The sequence below is a fragment of the Hemiscyllium ocellatum genome, chromosome 10 (assembly GCF_020745735.1).
Source record: "Hemiscyllium ocellatum isolate sHemOce1 chromosome 10, sHemOce1.pat.X.cur, whole genome shotgun sequence".
NCBI classification, from domain to species: Eukaryota; Metazoa; Chordata; class Chondrichthyes; order Orectolobiformes; family Hemiscylliidae; genus Hemiscyllium; species Hemiscyllium ocellatum.
The window spans coordinates 39,982,073-40,007,811 of record NC_083410.1 but is presented as its reverse complement, the minus strand read 5'-3'; the positions used below and the strand labels follow the sequence as shown (position 1 = coordinate 40,007,811).

Sequence of the window (25,739 nt, the reverse complement as noted above, 5' to 3'; positions counted from 1 at the left end):
CAGAGCCTAGTTTGTCAAACTGACTAATAGTAAGCCTTCTCAAGCTATTGCAATCTTTTAGGGCAATTAGATCGTACGAAAAAAAATGCTGGCCTTGACATCACAACCATTTCCTGAGAATGAATGAAAAAAGCTGCAAATGTGTTGCTGGTCAAAGCACAGCAGGTTAGGCAGCATCTCAGGAATAGAGAATTCGACGTTTCGAGCATAAGCCCTTTCTTATTCCTGATGAAGGGCTTATGCTCGAAACGTCGAATTCTCTATTCCTGAGATGCTGCCTAACCTGCTGTGCTTTGACCAGCAACACATTTGCAGCTGTGATCTCCAGCATCTGCAGACCTCATTTTTTACATGAATGAAAAAAGACAACTGGCAAAATAAATACTACTGCAGGCATAACAGCGATACATTTTAAGATTTACAACACAGAAGCCATTTAGAGTACATATCTGTTGGCTCTTTGTTAAGAGCGATTTAAAGAACATTTGTACTGTTTTGCTGTTATCTCCTATTTCAAACAGTTATCCAGTTTTTCACTTAAAGTATAAAGACCTCTACCTCAACCATTTACTATAGCAAAGGTATGGTAGCCAACCATACTCCATTTTTAAAAAAATCCTAATCACTTCCAAATTGACTCCTTCCTAATCAATTTTTTTATTGCGTTTTCAATACATTGCATCAGTCCTTATTTGTCTTGCCTTTTGATGGAAATAGTCACGCACAGACTGTAATATGACTAGCTTGTCAAAACTGGTTTCAACTGGGTGAATTTCTGTTATTTGATTATGTTCTTTCTACATGTAACCAAATTTACATAGAATCTTGAATCTTTGGCTTAGCCATTGTCTTACACAAATTTATCAATTCCTGTTTAGATACTGTGCTCCTATTTATAATATTGAAGATATATTGACTATTTGGGGCTTTATCCTGTTTTATATGCATCTTCAAGGAATTATATATTTGAGCCTTTAGCTGTCCCTGCTAATCCATACCAACCCAGCATCTTGTTTAATGTATACTTCAAGTTATTGCTTTTCCTCTGAAAACATATTGTCTCATGTCTCCACATTAAGTTGCATTTAACATCAGCCTTGGTGGCTAAATATGAGTCGGTTCCTCCAATTATCAGTTATGTCAAAAGGGCAATTTCCATAAGTACACTGAACTTACAGACCAAAACAAGGTCAGCATACCAATTGATTAACAATGAAACCCTAATTATTATAAATAATACATCGGAGATGAGATAGAAATTCTGGTTTTGTAGTTATACTTGCATAGCACCAACCTGTGTCACACAGTGCAGCCAGCAAGTTATTCTACCAATTCCTCCCCTCCCCCATCACCACATTAATCTCTGGTCATCTCCTGAACTATTGTCTAGGTAACGTTAGTTGCAAACAACTAATTGTTGATTTTTAATTCATTTCTAATTCAGGTCACTTGGACAAATGCCTAAACATTTCATGACTTTCCAATATATTACCAAGTTGTTATGCTTTAGGAGCTCTAACAGGTGCTGCCTACAAGTCTAGGGAAATGCAAAGTTTTTTAAAAAAAAATTCTTTTAGGATACACAGACCAGATATTCCAACACAAAACTGAAAAACTTTGACAAGAGTTCATTTAGTAAGGTGTTTTAAAATAGATACAATGAACATTTATAGGAGAATGTTCATGGACTTTATCTATCTGGCTTGCCTTCATTTTCAGAAGAATGAATTCTCCAAATAGGTTCCTTAATATGTTCTGGTAGCTTTTCTATCAAAGTCTGAAAAGGAAAAGAAATTTCTTAAATTAAAGATTCATATGACAGAAACATAATTGTATGAGTACCAATATAAGACCGACCTTGGTCACCTCCATTGCAACACCTTCTGGAAGATTGCGCTGGATATATTCCAAGTACACATTGGCAGAGCTTCCAGTTAAATGTTTGATCTAGTAAAAAAAAGCATTAAAAATAAGTTGAAATTCTTCAATCTTACAGCAAGCAAGATTTCTAAACCTCCCTCATGTGATACATTCAATTCAATTGTGTTTTACATAAAGTATTAGGCACCAGTAAAGTACTTTTTCCCCAAAAGAAGAATTTTTAAAAGCAGTTGAAGGCACCTCACTAATCAACAGTATGATCTGCTCCTCTAAGAAAAACTATAAAAATTAATTAACAAAAGACAACAAATTCTGATTATTAGACCTGTTGACAAAAAGTAAGGAAATTGACTGGTGAACAACATGCATTTGGAAGCAGCACTTTGGAGCGTCAATCTCATAGTATAGTAAAGTAACATCACAGAAGGACACCTTTACTAAATTTCCAGTCACAACATTTATGTGATGGGTAGAAGTCAATCCAACCACATACTTGCAGTTATTTTAAATGGGAAGAAATTGAGGATTTTTTTTTCCTGCCTGCTATGATATACTTCAACAATTAGGTAAAAACTGACAGTTCAAAATGCTTAGAAGTAAGGCTGCCTGTTCTTTTGTCAGCTGTGGGTATGTGACATTATAAAATGAGAAAGGGTTGCATAAAAAATGAAAGATTACATCTGTAGAAAATGAAACTGTCTCCTTGATATTGCAAAAGCGAGGCTGTCACAACTAGAACCTCAAACTGCAGATAATCTTAACTCACTATAACAGACGGCAAGTTTACCTTTGCACATATCAACAATCAAGAAATTTCACACTTGGATTGTTATTAGAATGTCTTGTCCAGCTGTTTATGCCAGAAATCACAGCACATTTTTATTAATAATTAAGTGTAATTCTTATGAAACGCTTGGTAGGATATGAATGGAAAATGTGAGATGTGTTAGCATTCAAAGTTAGGCACTGTAGTTCGATGATGGAATGTGAGAACAGATTGGCTAAATGCATTTAGAAATATTTTAGAACAAAGCAAACTTCTCAGTGACTGAACTAAATGTACTGGTTGTTGTTTTAACTATAACAAACTAATTTGTGCGTGAGATATTTGAGCATGCAAGTTGACTGAACTGACTATCTTTGAAGAGCAGAGTAAAACTGCCGTAAAGGAAGGGAGAGAAGGTTGAGATGCAATTATTGGTGCCTATTAATCACAATAATTGTCATTTACCATTCTCTAAACATGACTGTATTTGTCCATTTTCGTTAGCCTACAAGAATGATTAAAAATATGAATGACAGTCCACTCAAGCAGGCTGACGAGTAAACGAGAATATCTAATGAGCAGGATAGGATAAAAGACATGATGGGTTGGATTCTGCAATTAAAGCAATTGTTGTTGATAATGAAGGCAGTTTCCCACCCAAGATAAGGAATATGACCATGGACATAAGGAACATCTCTGCCATGGATGTTCCTTCTCTGATTGTAGTTTAGAATTACATGTTATGAAGGGGATCTTCAAGGGCAGTAGATACATTGTAACACCACCACCTGCATGCATGCTCCCTTCTAAGCCACACACTATCCTGACTTGGAAAATATTGCTATGCCTTCAGTGTCACTGGGTCAAACTCCTGCAAATCTCTTCCTAACAGCATTGTGGGTTTATCTATAGCGCATAAACTGCAGAGTTCAAGACAACAGTTCATCACACCTTTTCAAGGGCAACTAGGATAGGGTAACAAATGCTGGCCTAGCCACTGATACATTTTTATTAATTCTTGGGTTGAGGGTATTTCCAGGCATCCATTAATACATATCAGCAAGCTGTATAAGGAGCCTTACCATACTGGAATACAGGAACATGAATAAACATTTAGTTTCTCAAGTCTTTTCCACCATTTAATGAGATTATTACTGGTCTGTGTCCCAACTTCATAAACCACCATTGTTTTGTATCCCTTAGTACCTTTGATTAACAAACTAAGAAAGTCAGAATTAAAGTGACCAGTAGATCTAGATTTTATAAGTGTTTGGGGAAGAAAGTTCCAAACTTTAAATTTCTGCAACAAATTAAAATGCATTCGTCTTCACTCAGATCCAATTCCTGCTAACTGGCATGTCTAAAACATATCTTGTGCACTTTTACACTTACTAGGAGAAGGTCTAAAGTTTGTGGATTTTTTGGGAGAAGTAAAACACCCTTTTAGATAGGTTCAGGGAACCTATCAGTGTCCTTTGGGATTGTTAAAATTAGATACAGTTATGCTCAAGTAGATAAACTAATTTGAACAGCGGAGGAACTGTTAAGTCGATGAAAAAGTTAAAAATTCTGGTCTTTAAATTAGTGAAAAAACTGTATTGTGAGAAATCGTGCATGCTATTTCATTCCCAAATGTGTCCCACAGATTCCTGACCCAAACCCAAAAGGAGACATTCCTGATTTGAGTTTATCAACCAAGCATTTCCCCAAATGCAGTGAAAAGATGACCGGAGAAAAACAGAATTCGATATAATCACAAAAATTACATTCACTTTCATTCCATGGAATGGTTCAAAATTATTTGAAATTGGAATGTTTTCTGTCTTAGCTGAAATTTTATGGATTTTCACTACATCCCAGATTTTTCTGATATTTTGCTTTTTACTTGCCTCTATACATCTGTAGTATGTTCGCATCTCATACTGTACTCTGTGTTTCTTGAAAATGTGAACAGATTTGAGAAGTGTCATTCTATCAATTTTCTTTACAGGTTCATACCTAAAAAAAAATTTGTTTCACAAAAAATCAAATCAACTTCCCAAAAAGACTTTGCATTTGTAAAATCAATAAAGTGAAAATCAATGTTCCAGACTTGCATATAAAGTATCAAAAATGGCAAAGCAGACAAAAGATATACTGCTAGTATGTATGATAGTCACCAGGAAACACATCTGATTTGCCATCCTGACCTGTGATTGCAATGTGATTGTTTCTTAACTGCCCAGTGATATGGTCTACAAGTCATTCAATTATAACTAACTGCTCGGAAAAAATCGGAAAGAATAATGCTGAACAGGCTGGTGTGGACATACAGATGAAATTACAATGGCACATCCTGTCCTATCAAATCAAAGTGCCCCTTGTTTAGTCTGAGCCAAAATTGGGAGCACTGTTCCACAGAATAATCATTCAACAGTCTTACTCCATTATATTCACCAAATTAAACCTTAGAACCACAGAATCTCTACACTGTGGAAACAGGCCCTTCAGCCAACAAGTCCACACCAACCTTCCAAAGAGTAACCCACCCAAACCCATTCCTCTACATTTTACTCCTGACTAAAACACCCAACCCCTAAACACTGTGGACAATTTAGCACAGCCAATTCACCTAATTTGTACATCTTTGGATTGGGGGAGGAAACTGGAGCATCGGAGGAAACCCACACAGACATGGGGAGAATGTGCATACTCCGCACAGACAGACAGTCACCCGAAGCTGGAATTGAACCCAGGTCCCTGGTGCTGTGAGGCAGCAGTACTAGCCACTGAGCCACTGTGTCAACCTAATCTGCACCCTAATCCAATGCTCCATCACCATCCCTGGGTATGTCCTGTCTCACTGGTGAAGACAACCCTGCAGAGAAGACCGCATAGTGGCATATAATTGACAGGGAATCACCCTGGGGCTCCTCAACATAGACTCTGAAACACCATTGCTAATTATCACCAATTGTGCTCCTTCAGCTGGCAAATCAGTACTCATGAATATAGAGCAGTAATTCAAAGCAGCACAATGGTATGACATCAAAAGCACAATTAACTTTGATGATTTGCTCCAGAACCAGCTACACCCTAGCCAAGGTTCCAGTACATCAATTATACTGGTGCCTACCCAACAATGTGACAGATTTGTCGTGCTTGACAATTTTAATTGAGCAATTGCCAACTTCTTAGTCTTGTCATCACTTGTGATGGCTGGTGTCAAATGATGATCAGGTTACTGCTCTGTGATTACTATTGAGATTCTTGTGGTGCATTGGTAGTGTCCCTACCTCTGAGCCAGGAGACACAGATTCAAGCCCACCTGTGTCACAGATGTGTAATAACATCTCTGAACAGGTTGATCAGAAAATATCTAGCCTGATCACTGATGCTTCATTTGAGGACAGAGAGAGCAACTCAGCTCTTAACTTTATTCATCTTCATCCAAACTTGGACAAAAGAGCGAAATAAAGAGATGAGGTAAGAAAAAAAATCACAAAATCAAACAATACAGACTTATTGCTTGTAAGATATTTAAAAATCAGAGCATCGGAATGACAGAATTGTTACAGCTTAGGAGGAGGCCATTCAGCCAATGATTATATGAGCTGTCCAAATGAGTAGCTCACTGTGTGCCGTTCTCCTGGCTTGTCATTGTAATCCTGTACCTTGTACTTTAGAAAGGATGTGAAGGCACTGGGGAGAGTGCAAAAGTAGTTTATAAGAATGGCTCCAGGGATGAGTGATTTCAGTTATGAACATAGATTAGAGAGGAGAAGGCTGAGAGGTAGTCTGATGGAGCATTCAAAATCATGAGATGTCTGGACAGACAAAATAGGGCAAAATGTTCCCATGAAAAGTCAAGAATTGGAGGGTGATGATTTATTACCTGAGTCATTGTAGCGTGTTTGAATGAAAGGAAAGCAAGTGCAATTTTGAAAAGAATCCATTTGACAGATTAAATCCTAAAAGATACAAAATGCTGCTTGTAATAACAACAATGTACTTACACTTTATCAACAGTGATATTCAGCTCTTTAGCAGCAAGTGTAGCAAAATATTCATAGCTATCCAGTACAGCTTTATCATGGCCCTTTACCAACACAGAAATCTTCCTATATAGTGCATCAGGCTCATCTGTTACTGCTACCTGCATTAACAAATTCATAAAACATCCAAACAAAATAATTAATTACAAAGACAACTTCTTTAAAGTGAAAAGTCTCATAGTTTCAAAGGAGTAAGTATTTCAAAACATGACAGATTTAAATCTGCACGATATATAAATTACAAAGCAAACAGAGGCAACTAGAAAATATTTTAATCATCTATAGCTTCTTCTTTATATTGCACATTTCAAACCACAGAATATTCCAAAAACGTATTGCAGAAAATGAATTACATTTGAAATGTATTCATAGTCTTTTAGGTAAAGACAACAGTTAATTTGTAAATACCATGATTCCAACAAACAAAAAATAGTCAATCTATTTTAGTAATGTTAACTGAGAAACTAACTTTGTCCAAGACACTGGAAACATTTTACCTTTCCTTAAAAAAATTGAGTATCGTGATCCCAACCTGAAACAAACAGGTAAGGCATCAGCAGAATTTTATATTAACTTATTTAAAAGTTGCACCATCAACACTGCAGAACAGCTTCATAACTATGTTAAGTTTTAGTCTGACAAAATGGGTGATTTTTGAAGCATTGACGGGTAATGAAAACTGAACAAATAAAGATTTCTTACTTGTACATTTGCCAGAATGACTGCAAACTAAAATGATTTTCAATAAACTGAAAATATTGTCATTAAAGTTATTCTGCCTTCTATGTCTAAAGACTATTCACTGTAAATATCAATGATTTGGATATAAGATTTAAAGATATTTGTTTTGAAGTTTGCAGATGAGACCAATGTAGGAAATTGGTAAGGAATATTGGTAAGACAGACCAATGGGGACATAGGTTTACAGGTGTTAAAGGCAGTATTTCAAACTGATAATCTCAAAATTTGTCTTTAGAAATATTGAATACAAAACCAGAGGGGGAATTCTGAGCCTATATAAACCCTTAAAAGGATATTAAATTAGTGTAGTGCATGTAGTTTTTGTGCTTCTCACCAGAGGAAGAAATTCAAAACACGGCTTCCCAAAGAAGGGTTGGAACATACATTCCCTCTGATTTTTCATTTTTGGATGAAGGTTTTGGTAACAGGGTGGGAAAATGTGGTATGATATTTCTTCACATCAAAGGTAACTTTGGGATGGGCTTGCTGAACTGATTGTGTCGTAACTTCCATAGATGTACACGTCCAAGATCCATTGTTAGAAATACAGAGGTATTATTCATATTTCTACTCAAACTCAGCATTTTCTGAAAAGGTGCTCATATTTTTGTTTCTCATAAATTAATTCATAAAAAGGGTATGATGAAAGTACAATTTAAAAATTTTATTTTGATTGATGTTATATTTGAACTTTAGGTCTAGATTTCATGACAATCAACTAATAATTATTTGGTAACACAAAATTTGAATACTGCTTGAAAATAAAAACATTGTCAAAGGTTTTCCTCTTATATTCATCAGTACAGATGCAAGATTGCCAAATTGCTAAATGAAGAACAATTTGTACAACAGGACAGAAGGGTGCAGACTGAATAATCCTGAATGTGCCATAGATTACACTAATAATTTTGAATTGGTTATCAGCCTTGTGTACAACATGGAGAAAGTGAGGATTGCAGATGCTGGAGATCAGAGCTGAAAAATGTGTTGCTGGAAAAGTGCAGCAGGTCAGGCAGCATCCAAGGAGCAGGAGAATCGACGTTTCGGGTATGAGCCCTTCATTCCTGAAGAAGGACGTATGCCCAAAACGTCGATTCTCCTGCTCCTTGGATGCTGCCTGACCTGCTGCGCTTTTCCAGCAACACATTTTTCAGCTTGTGTACAATATGGCTCATTGACACCTGCAAATAAGCTAGAGATACACAAACACAGGGAACTGTCTTCTACTGTAAAATGGATCATGTCTAGGTATTGTACCTTTTTTTAATTAGTAAAAGTCTGGGGAACAGGTTTCTTGGTGCATTTTCCAGGGCAACATTTCAACAACCAATCATCACCCTTCGTTTATGCAGTATAAATTGTTGCTCCCTTTGAAGTTTGACATTCCTGCACTTGTCTGATGACTGGAAGACAAAAGCTCTGATTGTATGTCTTTTTTTTCCTCCATCAACAGACTCTAATTAAAATTATACAGGACAGATTCTATAGACTCAGTAAAGCACCAAACACAACTACAAAAACTTGCTGGAAATCTTACCAGAGGAGCTGTGCTATAATGTGGACACCTCATACAGGTTCCTGTTGACGGCATCAATGCTAGTCTTTTACCACTGTTAAATAAAGATATTGCATTATATAATTATTAACTTTGTGTACACACAACATCTGAACTTTAGAAAATCTCAACCATACTTAAAGTTACAACTGCAGAGTAAAGGTCCACATATTTTTCTTTTTGGATTATAAATCAAACAGAAGTTGGGCTGCTATATAGCTAGAATACCAAGAGTGTTTTTTTGCAAAATATTAAGTGGTGCACATTTTTAGCTGTTTCAGACATTGTTGTTGTTCGAGTAGTGACATTGATACATCACTGAGCCAACTTCCGAGGAAATGTTGCCTGACAACAGCACTTGAATTGGTCCAGTTGCAGTTTGTTCAAATGTTAGTGCAGAGAGACCAGAAACCTCCACTGAAAATACCTGTCCTTAGCCTTCCCACTGGTGAGTGAAAGACAAAAATAACCAAGAAAACTCAAAAGAAAATGTCCTAATAAAAAAAATCCAGGTTCACCAGATCAAAAGAAGGGAAAAACAATCATTGCTTTACCGACAACAGCATATCATCATTACTGAAATCAAAAAGAACATAGATAATTTATCTATACATTTAATTTTCAGACTGTCAGATATCTCTTCAGAGTGTATCGGGGATTGTACTAGGCCCAAACATCAATGACTATCCCTCCATCATAAAGTCAGAAATGGGCATGTTCACCTATAATTGCACAACATTCACCTTCTGCATCTCCTCAGGTGCTGAAGCAGTGCATGTCCAAAAGTCAGAAATCACCCAGAAAAGGATTGAACTATTTGACGGAGGGCAAAACTGGAACCGTTTGGCTAGGGATGCAGCAAGTTCTGGAGCCCAAGTCTTCAGTTCTATTCGAAGATTTTGTCAGATCCAATAACCTCTGCAGTATCCAGAGCCTCCAAATGTTTCTTGATATCAGTTGGAATGAATTGAATTGACTGAAGACTGGAATCTGCGACATGAGACACCACTGGAACAGGCTGAGATGGATCATCCACTCAGCAATTCCGCCTTAAGATTACTGCAAATTCTTCAGCCTTACTTTTTGCACTGATGTGCTTGGCACTGCCATCATTGAGGATGGGGATATTTGTGGAGCCTCCTCTTCCAAAGTTGTTTAAATTGCCTACCACCATTCATGATTGGATGTGGCAGGAATGCACAGCTTAGATCTTATCACTTGTTTCTAGGATTGCTTCATTCTGTCTTATCACTTTCTGCTTATGCAATTTGGCATTGGTTGGTACCTCATTTTTAGGAATGCCTGGTGCTACTCCTGGCATGCTCTCCTACACTGTTCATTGAACCAGGTTTGATGCCCTGGCTTGATGGTGATGGTAGAGTGGGGGATATGATGGGCCCCCCAGATTGCACAGGAGTATAATTTGCTATTGCTGATGGCTCACAATGCCTCATGGATGTCCAGTCTTGAGTTGTTAGATTTGTTCAATGTCTGTCCCATTTAGCATGATGATAGTGCCACACAACACAACATAAGGTGTTATTAGTGTGAAGGAGTGAATTTGTCTCTGTAAGGACTGTGCGCTGGTCACTCTCACTGATGCTGTCATGGACAGATGCAACATGGGATTGTTGAGGATGAGATCAAGTATGTTTACTACTCTTGTTGGTTCCCTCACTCACTCTTGGTTTTTAGGACAAACCAACTCAGTCGTGCTGCTGAACCACTCAGTGATGGACATTGAAATCCTCCAACCTGATTACATTCTGCACCCTTGCCACCTTCAGTGCTTCTTCCAACTATTGGTCAACATGGATTCATCATCCAAGGCAGGAAAATACATCGTAGTTAATAGGAGGGTTCCTCACCTGTATTTGACCTAATGCCATAAGACATCATAGTGTTCAGTGTGCACGTTGAAGATTCCAGATCAACTCCCTCCCAACTATGTATGTTTTTTTTCTTTGGGGTAGGGGAATATTTGAAGAGTGCTGGATGGAAGGGAATCCAGTAGGAGGCACTCATTTGGTTTTGTTAAGTGGGCATGGGCTTTGTTTTTGTTTCACTCCCTGTCCTCCAATATAAGTCTGCCCTGTCACACAGCATTATTAGGGGAAAATCACCATCCTCTTGCAGTATTGGTGAACTGGGATTGCAGCAGGGCTGGGACTTGAATCCACCTTCCCTGCCCCTTCCCCAGCCTGCTCCCTGCTTGTCAGCCTGTGGGGCAATCCCACAGCGCCACCCACAGCTCAGTGGGTGGCATGATGGCTCACAGTGCCAGGGGGTTCAATCCCAGCTTCAGACGACCGTGTGGAGTTTGCAAATCCTCCCTGGGTCTGTGTGGGTGCTCCAGTTTCCTCCCATTCCAAAGATGTGCAAGTTAAGTGTCCATAGTATTCAGAGATGCGTAGGTTCGGTGCAATAGTCAGGGGAAATGTAAAGTAACAGGGTAGGGGAATGGACCTGGGTAGGGGAATGGATCTGGATGGAATACTCTTCAGAAGGTCGGTGTAGACTTGCTGGACCAAATGCCCTATTTCCACACTGTAGGGATTCCATGATTCTACATATACCACTGTACTACTACCACTGGAACACATCATATCCAGAGATGGTGATGGTTACGCCTGAGACATTGTCACACTCAAGGAATCATATCTACAATAATATCAGACAATTGCTTGACGAGTCTGTAAGAAAGCACTTCCAATCTTGGCACTAGCCCCAAGAGTCAAACAGTGTGGTGCTGGAAAAGCACAGCCGATCAGGCAGCATCCGAGGGGCAGCAGAGTTGCCATTTCAAGCATAAACTCTTCATCAGGAAGAAATGTCAACTCTCCTGCTCCTCAAATGAAGCCTCACCGGCTTTTCCAGCACTACACTCTTCAATTCTGAACTGCAGTCTTCACGTTCTCTGACTAACCCCAAGATGTCAGTAAGTCGCACTTTGCAGGGCTGTTTTTGTCCTTGTGTCTATGTTGATGCTAGGTTGACCGTCCAGTTTCTTTCTTTTTTCGGACTTTGTAGCAATTGTTACAACTGAATGGTTTGCTAGGCCATTTCAGGGGGCAATTGCGTTACTGTGGGCTTAAGTTACACATAGTCCAGACCAGGTAAGTACAGCTGTTTCCTCCCCTAAAGGACATTAGTGAAACATCTATCAAAGGTCAAATGTCAAACTTTGGTACCCAGAGCACTACATAGGTCTCTGGGGCAATAGAGTTTAGATCAGAGTGGTGCTGGAAAAGCACAGCAGGTCAGGCAGCATCCAAGGAGCAGGAAAATCAACGTTTTGGGCAAAAGTCCTTCATCAGGAATAGAGGCAGGTAGCTTCCAGGGTGGAGAAATAAATGGGGGCGGGGGGCTGGGGAGAAGGTAGCAAAGAGTACAATGGGTGAATGGGGGTGAGAGGTCAGAAGGGAGGGTGGAGTAGATAGGTGGGAAGGGAGATTGGCAGGTTGGACAGGTCATGAGGACAGTGCTGAGCTGGAAGGTTGGAACTGGGGTAAGGTGGGGGAGGGGGGGTTAAAATGAGGACACTGGTGAAATCCACATTGATGTCATGGGGTTGAAATGTTCTGAGGCGGAAGATGAGGTGTTCTTCCTCCAGGCATCTGGTGGTGAGGGAGCGGTGGTGGAGGAGGCCCTTGACTTGCATGTCCTCAGCAGAGTGGGAGGAGGAGTTGAAATGTTGGGCCACAGGACAGTGGGGTTGATTGTTGCGGGTGTCCCAGAGATATTCCCTGAAGCGCACTGCTAGGAGGCATCCAATGTCCCCAATGTAGAAGGGACCGCATCGGGAACAACGGATACAATAAATGACATTGATTTCTGGATGTGGAAGGCTACTTTGGGACCTTGGATGGTGGTGAGGGAGGTGGAGTGGGCGCAGGTTTTGCAATTCCTGCAGTGGCAAGGGAGGGTGCCAGGACAGGAGGGTGGTTTGATAGGGGGCATGGACCTGACCAGGTAGTCATGGAGGGAACGGTCTTTGCGGAAAGGGGTTGGGAAGGAAGAATATCTCTGGCAGCGGGGCCCGTTTGGAGGTGCTGGAAATGTCGGTGTATGATGCGGTTAATGCGAAGGTTGGTAGGGTGGAAAGTGAGGACCAGGTGGGGGTTCTGTCCTTGTTACGGTTGGGTGGTGGGGTTTGAGGGCAGAGGTGTGGGATGTGGATGAGATGCGTTGGAGGGCATCCTTAACCATGTGAGAAGGGAAATTGCAATCTCTAAAGAAGGAGGCCATCTGGTGTGTTCTTGGTGGAACTGGTCCTCCTGGAAGCAGATATAGCGGAGGCGGAGGAATTGGGAATACAGGATGGCATTTTTGCAAGAGGTAGGGTGGAAAGAGGTCTAATCCAGGTAGCTGTGGGAGTCGGTGGGTTTGTAAAAAAATGTCAGTGTCAAGTTGGTCATCATTAATGGAGATGTAGAGGTTCAGGAAGGGGAGGGAGGTGTCAGAAATGGTCCAGGTGAATTTAAGGTCGGACTGGAATGTGTTGGTGAAGTTGATGAACTGCTCAACCTCATCACGGGAGCACGAGGTGGTGCCAATGCAGTCATCAATGTAGTGGAGGAAGACGTGGGGAATGGTGCCAGTGCAACTACGAAAGATGGACTGTTCTACGTAGCCGACAAAGAGACAGGCATAGCTGGGGCCCAAACGGGTGCCCATGGCTACCCCTTTGGTCTGGAGGAAGTGGGAGGATTCGAAGGAGAAATTGTTAAGGGTGAGGACCAGTTCAGCCAAACGAATGAGAGTGTCAGTGGAAGGGTACTGTTGGGGATGTCGGGAGATGAAGAAATGGAGGGCTTGGAGGCTCTGGTCATGGCAGATGGAGGTGTTGAGGGATTGGATGTCCATGGTGAAGATGAGGCATTAGGGGCTAGGGAAATGGAAGTCTTGGAGGTGGTGGAGGGCGTGGGTGGTGTTTCGAACGTATGTGGGGAGTTCCTGGACTAGGGGGATAGGATAGCATCGAGGTAGGTGGAGAAGAGTTCGGTGGGACAGGAGCAGGCTGAGACAATAGGTTGACCAGGGTGGTCAGGCTTGTGGATCTTGGGAAGGAGATAGAATCGGGCGGTGCAGGGTTTCCGGCCTACGAGGTTGGAAGCTGTGGGTGGGAGATCTCCTGAGGTGATAAGGTTCTGTATGGTCTGAGAGATGATGGTTTGGTGATGGGGGATAGGATCACGGTCGAAGGAGCGGTAGAGGAGGTGTCTTCGAGTTGCCGTCTGGCTTCAGCAGTGTAGAGGTCAGTGCGCCAGACTACCACTGCACTCCCTTAAACTGCTGGTTTGATAGTGATGTTGGGATTGGAGCAGAGGGAGTGGAGGGCTGCGTGTTGTGAAGGTGAGAGGTTGGAATGGGGGAGGGGATAGACAGTTTGAGGCTGTTAAAGTCTCGGCAGCAGTTGGAAATGAAGAGGTTGAAGGCAAGAAATAGGCCAGCGCGGGGTGTCCAGGTGGATGGAGTGTGTTGGAGGCGAGTGAAGGGGTCCTCAGAAGGTGGGCGGGAGTCCTGATTGTAAAAGTAAGCTCGGAGGCGGAGGAAGAAGTGTTCAACGTCACGATGTGTATTAAATTCATTGATGCGTGGACAGAGGGGGATAAAGGTAAGGCCTTTGCTGAGGACTGATCGTTCGTCCTCAGTAAGGGGAAGGTCTGGGGGGATGGTGAAAACTCGGCAGGGCTGGGAGCTAGGACCTAGTGTAGGTGTGGAGCTGGGAGTGGGGGCGGAGCCTGTAACTGGAGTGGGTGTGGTGGTGGGGGGGGAATAGTCTAGTGGTAACACCATTAAACTAATGTTTGCTGACTTGAAATATATTACCATCTCTTCAGTGCTGCTGTATCAAAATCTCAAAATTCCTTTCTGAACAACAGCGTGGTTGTACTACACCAAATGGATTGCAGCAGTTCAAAAGATGAACAAAAGATGTGGGAAGGGCAGCTTAAAGCAAGGTTTATTAATACGTGGAGAGGCCTGTCACATTGAAAATTAAGGAGAGACTGAAATAACAATAAGAGGCACCTTCACCTTAAGACTAGCTTTAGTACAGAAATTCAAATTGCAGAGTGTGTACCAAATAGTATTGCTGTTAATAATTTAAGCCCCACAGAATTTTGCTGTGTACTGCTTTAAACTCAGTGCTTAAAGCAAATTGTATGTTAAAAGAACTTGGCGAAAGTAAGGCCCGCAGATGCTGGAGATTAGAGTTGAGAGTCTCATGCTGGGAAAGCACAGCAGGTCAAGCAGCATCTAAGGAGCAGGAGAATTGGCGCTTCGGGCAAAAGCCCTTCCTGATGAAGGGCTTTTGCCCAAAATGTCGATTCCCCTGTTCCTCAGATGCTGCCTGACCTGTTGTGCTTTTCCAGCACCACACTCTTGACAGTTAAAAGAACTTGTTGACAACCGACTGAGTGAAATATTACATCGTAAGATCAAAGATAATGATGAGATGTGGACATTTTTTTGCAAAGAATGTTTGCAAATTATTCAGTAGCACACTAAATATCACACAATACCAGGTTAGTCCAAAGGATACTGATTTTCCCCTAATAATGTTGTGTGACAGGGCAGACTTATATTGAGGGACAGGAAGTGAAACAAAAACAAAACCTTCTCAAGATCATCTAGGGATGGGCAATAAATTCTGGCCCAGCCAGCAACATCAGCATTCCATGAGTGAATTGAACAAAATAAAACCACCACCTTAGTGACCTCTGAGCCCAGTGTGATATTCCCATTCCATATTCTCTCAATTTACTTCTGCCTAGTAATATTGCTTGTTTATGCCCCTATATCAGCTCATCTGCTACTACGAACAAAGAAATCATGCTTGCATTGCCTCCCAACTCATATTTTTCAATGCGTTTCTCTGTGGCTTCCCATCTTCCATAAGCCTGTATTCTTACTCCTGTTTACTCATCGCATTTGAGCCTTTTATTTGTTCCCAGTTAAGCACCATAATTTTATCATCATCCTCAAATTCTTTATCAGTTTTACCTAAGTCTGTAATCCTGTCCAAACCTACAAGCCACAAATCTATGCAATCCTCCACCTGCCTTCTTGTGGATTTCCTGTGCTCCCCCAGTGGTTCCAGAGCTCTCAAGAATTCCTTTCCTTTAAGATGGCCCTTAAAACCTACCACTTTCGAATTTTTGAACGCATGTCCAAATAGCTTACGTCTATGGCTCTGCGAATTTTGTATGATTTCATGACTTGGATCAGTACATTGAATGCAATATATAAATGCAAGTTAATATTGCTTGATCTAGAATGACAGGAGAGTTGGTGACAGAAAAGGGACTTTTACACAAGAAAAAAAATTCCTGTGCCATCATGTATTCATTCACAACTTCTCCAATAATGAAGCAAGACAACCCCAGGCAGGAGCTGGGCAATATCGAGCCCTTATAAATAGCAAATATACACAGCACATTGTTCGGAAACAACGTCTTCAAGATGAAAAGGCCTAATTCAATTCCTTTGAATTCAAAGCATTGCCAGTGTCATGTTAGGCCATCACTAAATACTGGTGTTCATGATCGAACAGAAGTGGACCAGCAAACTTAAAGATACAATGAATAAATACAGGGAGAAAAAATGATAATGTCACTGGATTATAAAAATTCCAGACTAATGTTCGAATCCCATCATAGTAGATGGTGAAATCTGAATTCAAGGCTAGCCTAGCATTCTCATGGAAAATTCACCAATTGATAGTTAACTGGCAGGCAATGTTTAAATTTAAAAACAGACAGGTCATCGCTGTGCCCCCTTTAAAATCAATGACCACATAACAGCCAATTGTTGTCAAAATTCATTAAGCTCACTAATATTCTTGAGGGAAGGAAATCTGATTACCTTCCATGGTCTAGCCTACATGTGACTCCAGACTCTTAACTCCCCTATGCAATAGCTGAACAAACCATTCAATTGTATCAAACCGCTACAAAAGGGTAGCACTGTGGGTGTCCTTATATTCCAAAAACTGCAGTGATTCAAAAAGTTCGTTTACCACCATAGGGATGGGCAAATATTGTGGACTTTGGCAGAAACGCTTACATTTCATGAATACAATTAATGAATAATGATCAAAACTAATCTGAATACTACACATTGCATTTTATGTACCCAGCAATATTAATAGGTTAAATGCATCCAACATCATTAGGGCACACCGTTAACATAATTATGCTATCTTTAATTTTTTTTGTTGGATGTAGGCATCACTGGTATTTTAACAGGCCTTTTTTGCCTATCCCCAATTTCCTTGAACTGAGTGACTTTCCACGCCATTATAAAGAGAAGTTAAGAGTCAACCACATTGCTGTGGCTCTGAAATCACAGAGCTCAGATCGGGTAAGGATGGCAGATTGCCTTTCCTGAAGGGCATTAGTGAACTAGATAGTTTTTAAAAAAAAACGACAATTGATAATAATTATCATGGTTACCATTACTGGTATTAGCTTTCAATTCTAGATTTTATTAAATTGAATAAAAATTGAACCTATGTCTCTCAATTGCTACACCAATATCATTATGACAACAACTTCTTCAACCCATTAATACAGGTCAGATGGCTATTATTTAATGCATAAACATTTGATACTCCAACAAATATTTGGTACAGAACCTGAGTACTGCTGGGAAAAATACATATTTTATCAAAGGTTTTCATCTCTCACTCACCTAGCCAATTAACAACAGCACTCCTTCAAAGGGAAAACAAACATTTATATTGCACAAGAGGAGAGTACTGATTGGTTGGCAAGTGGACTGACTAGTGAGCATTGCCATGGAAAATGCACCAGTTACTAGGTAACTGGCAGGCGATGTTTAAATTTTAAAGCAGGCATCTCCGTGCCCCCTTCAAAATCAATGACACTATACATTTTATTTCTATTGATTTGTTTGACTACTTGAGTATGAGAAAGTTTAATTACAAACAGCAGAAACACGATAAGCATAAGACATTATTGAAAATTTCATTCTTGATATTTACCTAGGTGTTCTTAGAACCTGAGCAGAGTGATGAAGGGCTTATATGCCTGAAACGTCAAACCTCCTGCTACTCGGCTGCTGCCTGACTGACTGTGCTTTTCCAGCAACACACTGGTCCACAGAACATACAGACAAATTTTTAAAAAACCTTAAAATGAGTAAACCACCTTGAAACTCCGATCTCCAGTGTCTCTCTGAATTTGGGTTTGATCTCCAAATACTCTATACGAATATCATATGTGTTGCATAAATACATATTAAAAATTGTTTACCTCAGCTTTTCTAAAACAATATCAATAGAAACATTCTTATTCTAAAGTCAGCTGAAAGGTATGAACTTACCAAAGGGGTACGGTTATCATATTGTGGCTGGCATAATTCAAAACTGGAATTCGATTAGCCTGAAAGTCAAAGCGATTCTTTTAAGAAGTTATTCATATACATTTATCAAAGAATCTGAGGTATAAGATATACATTTTTTAACTTCCTAAAGAATTGAACTTTATTCAAACAATAGCACTTCAGTAATGTTACATTACCTTCCTCAATAAAGACAGTCCTTGGAGATTCAGTTACAACAACTGGATACCTTCTAATAATTGGCATTTCCAGGGTGACATATATTTTTGAGAATGATAAAAGAAAAAGAGGAAATGGTGAACACAAAGCAGCAAGAAATGGTTTCAGCGGCATCAACATTAGTAAGTGTTGGAAATTTGAGAGCAATGAGGTGTGGTTTCCAAAAGAAGTCCCAGAGGACAAAACCAAACTGGCTGAAGGGCGAGCCACTGATATTGGAGGTAAAGAGGATTAGGTTCTAGATACCAGACAGTTTGTTGAAGACTGATGTGAATAAATGTACACCTTACAAAGAGTACAGTTTGGCCAGGCATCCAGAAACATGTTGTAAAACAAAGAATTGTGGAAGCTGGAAATCTGAAACAAAAACAAAAATTGCTGGAGAAACGGGTCTGGCAGTATATGTGAAGAGAAAACAGAGTAAATGTTTGAGTCTAGTGACCCTTCTTCAGAAACATTAAATAGGTTAAGCTTATCAGTGATAAGAATGTGTATGATTACAGCATTGGATTGAGCAGGTTTTGGACGTGGATGAAATCAAACTGAGAAAAGGCTGGGATGTAAGAAAAGAAATTTGCTTTAGAGCACTTTGGCAAGGCCACACATCATACTTAAAATGAGAATGATACTTTTCAGAATCTTTTCCCATACCGACATTGACAGGAATGGGTGAAGAGGATTTATGTGGTCTGAGAGCTGATTTCAGCCAGAAGGTACAGGAATTGGTCTGAGAGCTGATTTCAGCCAGAAGGTACAGGAATTGATCTTTTACAGTTTGGAAACAGATTTGGCATTGATCTAAGGAATGGAGTCTTCGGAGGGTTCAGTTGGTCAATTTTTAAATGTGTGCTCAAACATACATTTCTCAAGATGAAGAGATAATAATTAGAAACAGCTAGTCAATATTTGTCAAGACCAGTTGAGGTCCAGCTAAACGTATACTCCCTTGCTTTAACTTTCATGGATTTCCAATTCTACTTCTGTGTGTGTGTGCAAGCTTAGGCAAATGCATATGATCATATGAATGGTGTTGCATTACCTCGGCTTTTTTTAGCTTGGGGAAGAGAGTTTTCATAAACTTACTTTGTTCTTTGTTTAGATGAAGGGAACCTATCTGAGTAAAGTCTTCATTGTCTCAAAACACAGAAGAATTAGAATACACATCCCCTATAAATTCTAAAGCCTACACCTGTTACTGTCAAACAAGGAATGGCTTAACAGGGGAGTCTTTACCTGTCCTCACCTAATCATAATTATGATAAAACACAGCTGCATGATATTCCAGCCTATGTTTCCAAAAGCTCATGGAGATCCATCCCCTTTGCACTGCTGCATGGTTGCCTTCCCATCGATGTCCACGAATGAAATCTGATGTTTGATTCACTAAGATGAAACAGTGGGCACACTATTGATCAAACCTTTTACCTCAACCAAAAAAAAAACAAAATCCAGTTCCAACAGTGTTTGGTGGTAGGGAGCACCTTCCTGGAGTTCTGTTCTGGAGCTGCTTATGTCAACTGAGTAAACCAAATATCTGGGTGTAGAGTTAGGAATGTGTCCAAATTCCTTGATCACATTGAACTAAGAGGCATCTTAATAATTCTAAGGTCAAAATTACAAATCAAATATAATAGAATGGGCAAAAGAGTAGCAAATGTAAATATGAAGTGGTACATTTGGGCACAACAAAGGAGATGTTGAATAACATGAAGTACATTAAAAACAATATTCATGTAAGGCCACAGAAGGGGCATAAATATTTTAAAACATCAATATGTGGAGGTGCCAGGTATTGGACTGGGGTAGACAAAGTTAAAAGTCGCACAACCCCAGGTTACAGTCCAACAGGTTTATTTGGAAGTACAAGCTTTCACAGCGCTGCTCCTTCATCAGATAGCTAGTGGGGCAAGATCATAGGACAGGAATTTATAGTAAACATAGCAACATGCACAATCTTCTTGGAGATTTACTATAATTTATGTGTCCTATGATCGTGCCGCACGAGATGCCTGACGTTTGTACTTCCAAATAAACCTGTTGGACTATAACCTCGCGAAGTGTGATTTTCAGGTTCAATCATCAAAGTGGTGAAAAGATAGAAAACCTTAGTGAGATAACAATTGGAATGTTGTGTACAGTTTTAGATTTCACATTATAAGAATAATATTGAGGGTGCAATACATTACAAATTCACTTGGATGTTAAGAGAAAATACAAATAGGAAAGAAATATTGGCTGTTTCACAAAAGCTGAATTGATTACGTGGATCGACAGTTTTAAAGTTATAAAGTGAGGGGGTAGACTAGATAACTAGTGATTGCTGACAGAGGATGAAACATCAGAGATTTAAGACAAACAGCAAAAGAATTGGTATTGTTATGAAATGAACAATCTGACCAATTCATAGCATAAATTACAGAAAATATCTCCATTTAATTTTCCTAATGACTCAATAGCCTCGTCAGTTATATTGTATCATGCTCAAGTGGAACACTTTATTCTCAAAGAATTGATTGAAGCAGACACCAATCAATAGCAGCTGCAAATGTGTTGCTGGTCAAAGCACAGCAGGCCAGGCAGCATCTCAGGAATAGAGAATTCGACGTTTCGAGCATAAGCCCTTCATCAGGATGAAGGGCTTATGCTCGAAATGTCGAATTCTCTATTCCTGAGATGCTGCCTGGCCTGCTGTGCTTTGACCAGCAACACATTTGCAGCTGTGATCTCCAGCATCTGCAGACCTCATTTTTTACACCAATCAATAGCAGCTGGATATTGTTGATGAATATGGAAATCCAGAAACATAACAGAAGAGTATTATTCTGCTGCTCTTATGGAAGATGAACAGCTTGAAGATGTCTATGTATGTCAAAAACAGAAATTGTTGGTGAAACTGAGCAAGTCTGCAGCATTTGTAGAGAGAAAGCAAAGTTAACATTGAGTCTGGTGACTCTTCTTCAGAGTGGACACGTTTACTCTGCTTTTTACCTACAGACACTGCCGAACTGCTGAGTTTCGCCAGCAATTTCTGTTTACACTTCAAAACTCCAGCATCTACAGTTTTGTTTTATGTTTGTGAAGGTGGTGTAATTCCTAATTGTCAGTCAATCAGAGGTCAATAAATAGTTAGAAGGTCAGCAGTGTTTAAAACTATGGAGAGCGATAATGATTTTTTAATTTCAAAAACATACTTCATTCAGAAAAAAAATTTCTGTACGCTCACAGCTACTAAAGTATTTTTGTACAGTCATTGCATATCAAAATAAAACAAACATTAGAATTTGACATTTCCTGCAGTTGCGCTCTTCCTCCAGCCATCGTGTTGCTATGGTCTGGCGATGGAGTCCAAGGACCTGCATGTCCTTGGTGGAGTGGGAGGGGGAGTTGAAGTGTTTAGCCACGGGGTGGTTGGGTTGGTTGGTCTGGGTGTCCCAGAGATGTTCTCTGAAACGTTCCGCAAGTAGGCGGCCTGTCTCCCCAATATAGAGAAGGCCACACCAGGTGCAGCGGATGCAGTAAATGATGTGTGTGGAGGTGCAGGTGAATTTGTGGTGGATATGGAAGGATCCCTTGGGGCCTTGGAGGGAAGTAAAGGGGAGGTGTGGGCGCTCTGACCTCCAGCATCTGCAGTTCTCACTTTCTCATTGAAGATTTTTACACTTCTTATTCATGCAGGATACTATTTACATACATTGCTACAACGCGACGGTCAGCTAATTGAATAGACCAGGTAAAAATAATGACTGCAGATGCTGGAAACCAGATTCTGGATTAGTGGTGCTGGAAAAGCACAGCAATTCAGGCAGCATCCGAGGAGCAGTAAAATCGACGCTTCAGGCAAAAGCCCTTCGTCAGGAATACAGGCAGAGTGCCTGAAGGGCGGAGAGATAAATGAGACGAGGGTGGGGGTGGGGAGAAAGTAGCATAGAGTACAATAGGTGAGTGGGGATGGGAATGGGGATGAAGGTGATAGGTCAGGGAGGAGGGTGGGGGAAGGTAGCAAAGAGTACAATGGGTGGATGGGGGTGGGATAAACGTGATAGGTCAGAGAGGAGGGTGGAGTGGATAGGTGGAAAAGAAGATGGGCAGGTAGGACAGGTTATGGGGACAGTGCTGAGCTGGAAGTTTGGAACTGGGTTGAGGTGGGGGAAGGGGAAATGAGGAAACTGTTGAAGTCCAAATTGATGCCTTGGGGTTGAAGTGTTCCGAGGCAGAAGATGAGGCGTTCTTCCTCCAGGCGTCGTGTGGTGAGGAGCGGCGGTGAAGGAGGCCCAGGACCTCCATGTCCTCGGCAGAGTGGGATGGGGAGTTGAAATTAGATTAGATTAGATTACTTACAGTGTGGAAACAGGCCCTTCGGCCCAACAAGTCCACATTGACCCGCCGAAGCGCAACCCACCCATACCCCTATATTTACCCTTTACCTAACACTACGGGCAATTTAGCATGGCCAATTTACCTTACCCGCAGATCTTTGGACTATGGGAGGAAACCGGAGCACCCGGAGGAAACCCACGCAGACACAGGGAGAACGTGCAAACTCCACACAGTCAGTCGCCTGAGGCGGGAATTGAACCCGGGTCTCTGGCACTGTGAGGCAGCAGTGCTAACCAATGTGCCACCGTGCCGCCCACAAATGTTGAGCCACAGGGCGGTGTGGTTGATTGGTGTAGATATCCCAGGTATGTTCCCTAGGAGGCGTCCAGCCTCCCCAATGTAGAGGAGACTGCATCGGGAGCAACAGATACAATAAACGATATTGGTGGATGGGCAGGTAAAACTTTGATGGATGTGGAAGGCCCCTTTAGGGCCTTGGATAAAGGAGGTGTGGGCACAGGTTTTGCAATTCATGCAGTGGCAGGGGAAGGTGCCAGAAGGGTGGGTTGTAGGGGGGGGCGTGGACCTGACCAGGTCGTCACAGAGGGAACGGTCTTTGCGGAAGGCGGAAAGAGGTGGGGAGGGAAATATATCCCTGGTGGTGGGGTCCATTTGGAGGTAGTGGAAATGTCGGCGGATGATTTGGTTTATGCGAAGGTTGGTAGGGTGGAAGGTGAGCACCAAGGGGATTCTGTCCTTGTTACGGTTGGAGGGATGGGGTCTGAGGATGGAGGTGCAGGATGAGGTACGTTGGAGGGTATCTTTAACCACGTGGGAAGCCTTGTTATGGTTGGAGGGGTGAGGTCCCTGTTCCCACCCTACCTTTTGCAAAAATGTAATCCTGTATTGCCAATTCCTCTGCCTCTGCCGTATCTGCTCCCAGGAGGACCAGTTCCACCACAGAACACACCAGGTGGCCTCCTTCATTTTATAAGAGACCACAATTTCCCTTCCCACATGGTTAAAGATGCCCTCCAACGCACTTCACCCACATCCCACACCTCCGCCCTGAGACCCCACCCCTCCAACCGTAACAAGGACAGAACCCCCCTGGTGCTCACCTTCCACCCTACCAACCTTCACATAAGCCAAATCATCCGCCGACATTTCCGCCACCTCTAAACGGACCCCACCACCAGGGATATATTTCCCTCCCCACCCCTTTCCGCCTTCCACACAAACCGTTCCCTCCATGACTACCTGGTCAGGTCCATTCCCCCTACAACGCACCCTCCTGAGCTGGAACCTTCCCCTGCCACCGCAGGAATTGCAAAACCTGCACCCACACCTCCTCCCTCACCTCCATCCAAGGTTCCAAAGGAGCCTTCCACATCCAAAGTTTTACCTGCACATTCACTAATATCATTTATTGTATCCGTTGCTCCCGATGCAGTCTCTTCTACATTGGGGAGACTGGACGCCTCAGAGCAGAGCGCTTTAGGGAACATCTCTGGGACACCCGCACCAATCAACCACACTACCCTGTGGCCCAACATTTCAACTCCCCCTCCCACTCTGCCGAGGACATGGAGTTCCTGGGTCTCCTTCACTGCCGCTCCCTCATCACCCGACGCCTGGAGGAAGAACGCCTCATCTTCCGCCTCGGAACACTTCAACCCCAGGGCATCAATGTGGACTTCAATAGTTTCCTCATTTCCCCTTTTCCCACCTCAACCCAGTTCCAAACTTCCAGCTCAGCACTGTCCCCATGACGTGTCCTACCTGCCTATCTTTTTTTCCACCTATCCACTCCACCCTCCTCGCTGACCTATCACCTTCATCCTACCCCCATCTACCCACCGTACTCTTTTCTACCTTCCCGCACCCTCCTCCCTGACCTATCACCTTCATCCCCACCCCCACTCACCTATTGTACTCTATGCTACTTCCTTCCCACCCCCTCCCTCCTCTCATTTATCTGTCCACTCTTCAGGCACTCTGCCTGTATTCCTGATGAAGGGCTTTTGCCTGAAGTGTTGATTTTACTGCTCTTCAGATGCTGTCTGAACTGCTGTGCTTTTCCCGCACCACTAATCCAGTAACTAAATAGATGCTCAGTTTACACTTCAGCAGAAGGACCTTAGATGGTGATCGTTCCCCACTGCACTTTGGCTTTAATGCATCCTTCAGCACTTAACGGTGGACCTTGAACATACCAAACTGCAACACTTGCTTGCGGTCAACTCTTTACCCTAGGAGATCAACAAGTTTCAGGGAGACTGAAGATTGTCTTTCACTGAGTTAGTGGTCTTCCAAGCACAGTCAATACTGTGTCAGTGCAAGTCCCTGAAAACAGCCTGTAAAGCACACAGTACTGAATCACAGAACTGCTCGGAGCGAACCTCAACAAAAATCACTGCATATCTTGCCAGACATTCTTTGCAAAGGCACATTTTAGTAGATGTGTAACAGTTTCTTCACCAGTGCTGTCACATCGAGGACACCGTGCGGAGGTGCACAAAGGCCAAGCATCCATGAAAGGTTGTACGGCCAGTGTCCCTCTCACCAACAACCAAGCTACGTGTGGTCTCTGACAGTCTGCTCAGCGATCCACGCGACAGAATCGAACTTCTCTTTTTTTCTGCAGGGTCTCGAGGACACTTCGTGCTGACCGCTTCCTAACTGACGAAACGCCATCATTGAAACTTCTGGGAGTGAGAGGAGGGTGTGCAAAAGAGAAAAAAACAGTCAAACTTTACCTGGTACAGCCGGAATAACGATCTTCCCCTGGAAACGGCACGGAGACTACGCAAAATGGTCGCCATCTTGGCTCAAATGCCGCCAACTTCCGGTTCCG

General features: G+C 41.8%; 1 protein-coding gene across 1 annotated transcript; it reads right to left on the bottom strand.

The window, feature by feature from the left end:
- Window positions 1-293: 293 nt before the first annotated feature.
- mrps10 (mitochondrial ribosomal protein S10) lies at window positions 294-25,713 on the bottom strand. Its single transcript, XM_060830877.1, has 7 exons — window positions 25,642-25,713; window positions 18,329-18,387; window positions 8,960-9,032; window positions 6,643-6,782; window positions 4,537-4,645; window positions 1,858-1,947; window positions 294-1,777 (listed from the first exon to the last, which is right to left on the bottom strand). The coding sequence occupies exons 1-7, from the start codon at window positions 25,705-25,707 to the stop codon at window positions 1,691-1,693; spliced, it is 624 nt and encodes a 207-aa protein (XP_060686860.1). The 5' UTR covers window positions 25,708-25,713; the 3' UTR covers window positions 294-1,690.
- Window positions 25,714-25,739: the final 26 nt, after the last annotated feature.

Excerpts from the sequence above, each read along its gene's own strand:
- mrps10 (XM_060830877.1), bottom strand. The coding sequence starts at position 25,707 with ATGGCGACCATTTTGCGTAGTCTCCGTGCCGTTTCCAGGGGAAGATCG. Across the intron at positions 6,783-8,959 it reads ATTATAGCACAGCTCCTCTG|GTAGCAGTAACAGATGAGCC; the intron begins GTAAGATTTCCA and ends TTGTTAATGCAG. Across the intron at positions 1,948-4,536 it reads CATACTACAGATGTATAGAG|ATCAAACATTTAACTGGAAG; the intron begins GCAAGTAAAAAG and ends TTTTTTTACTAG.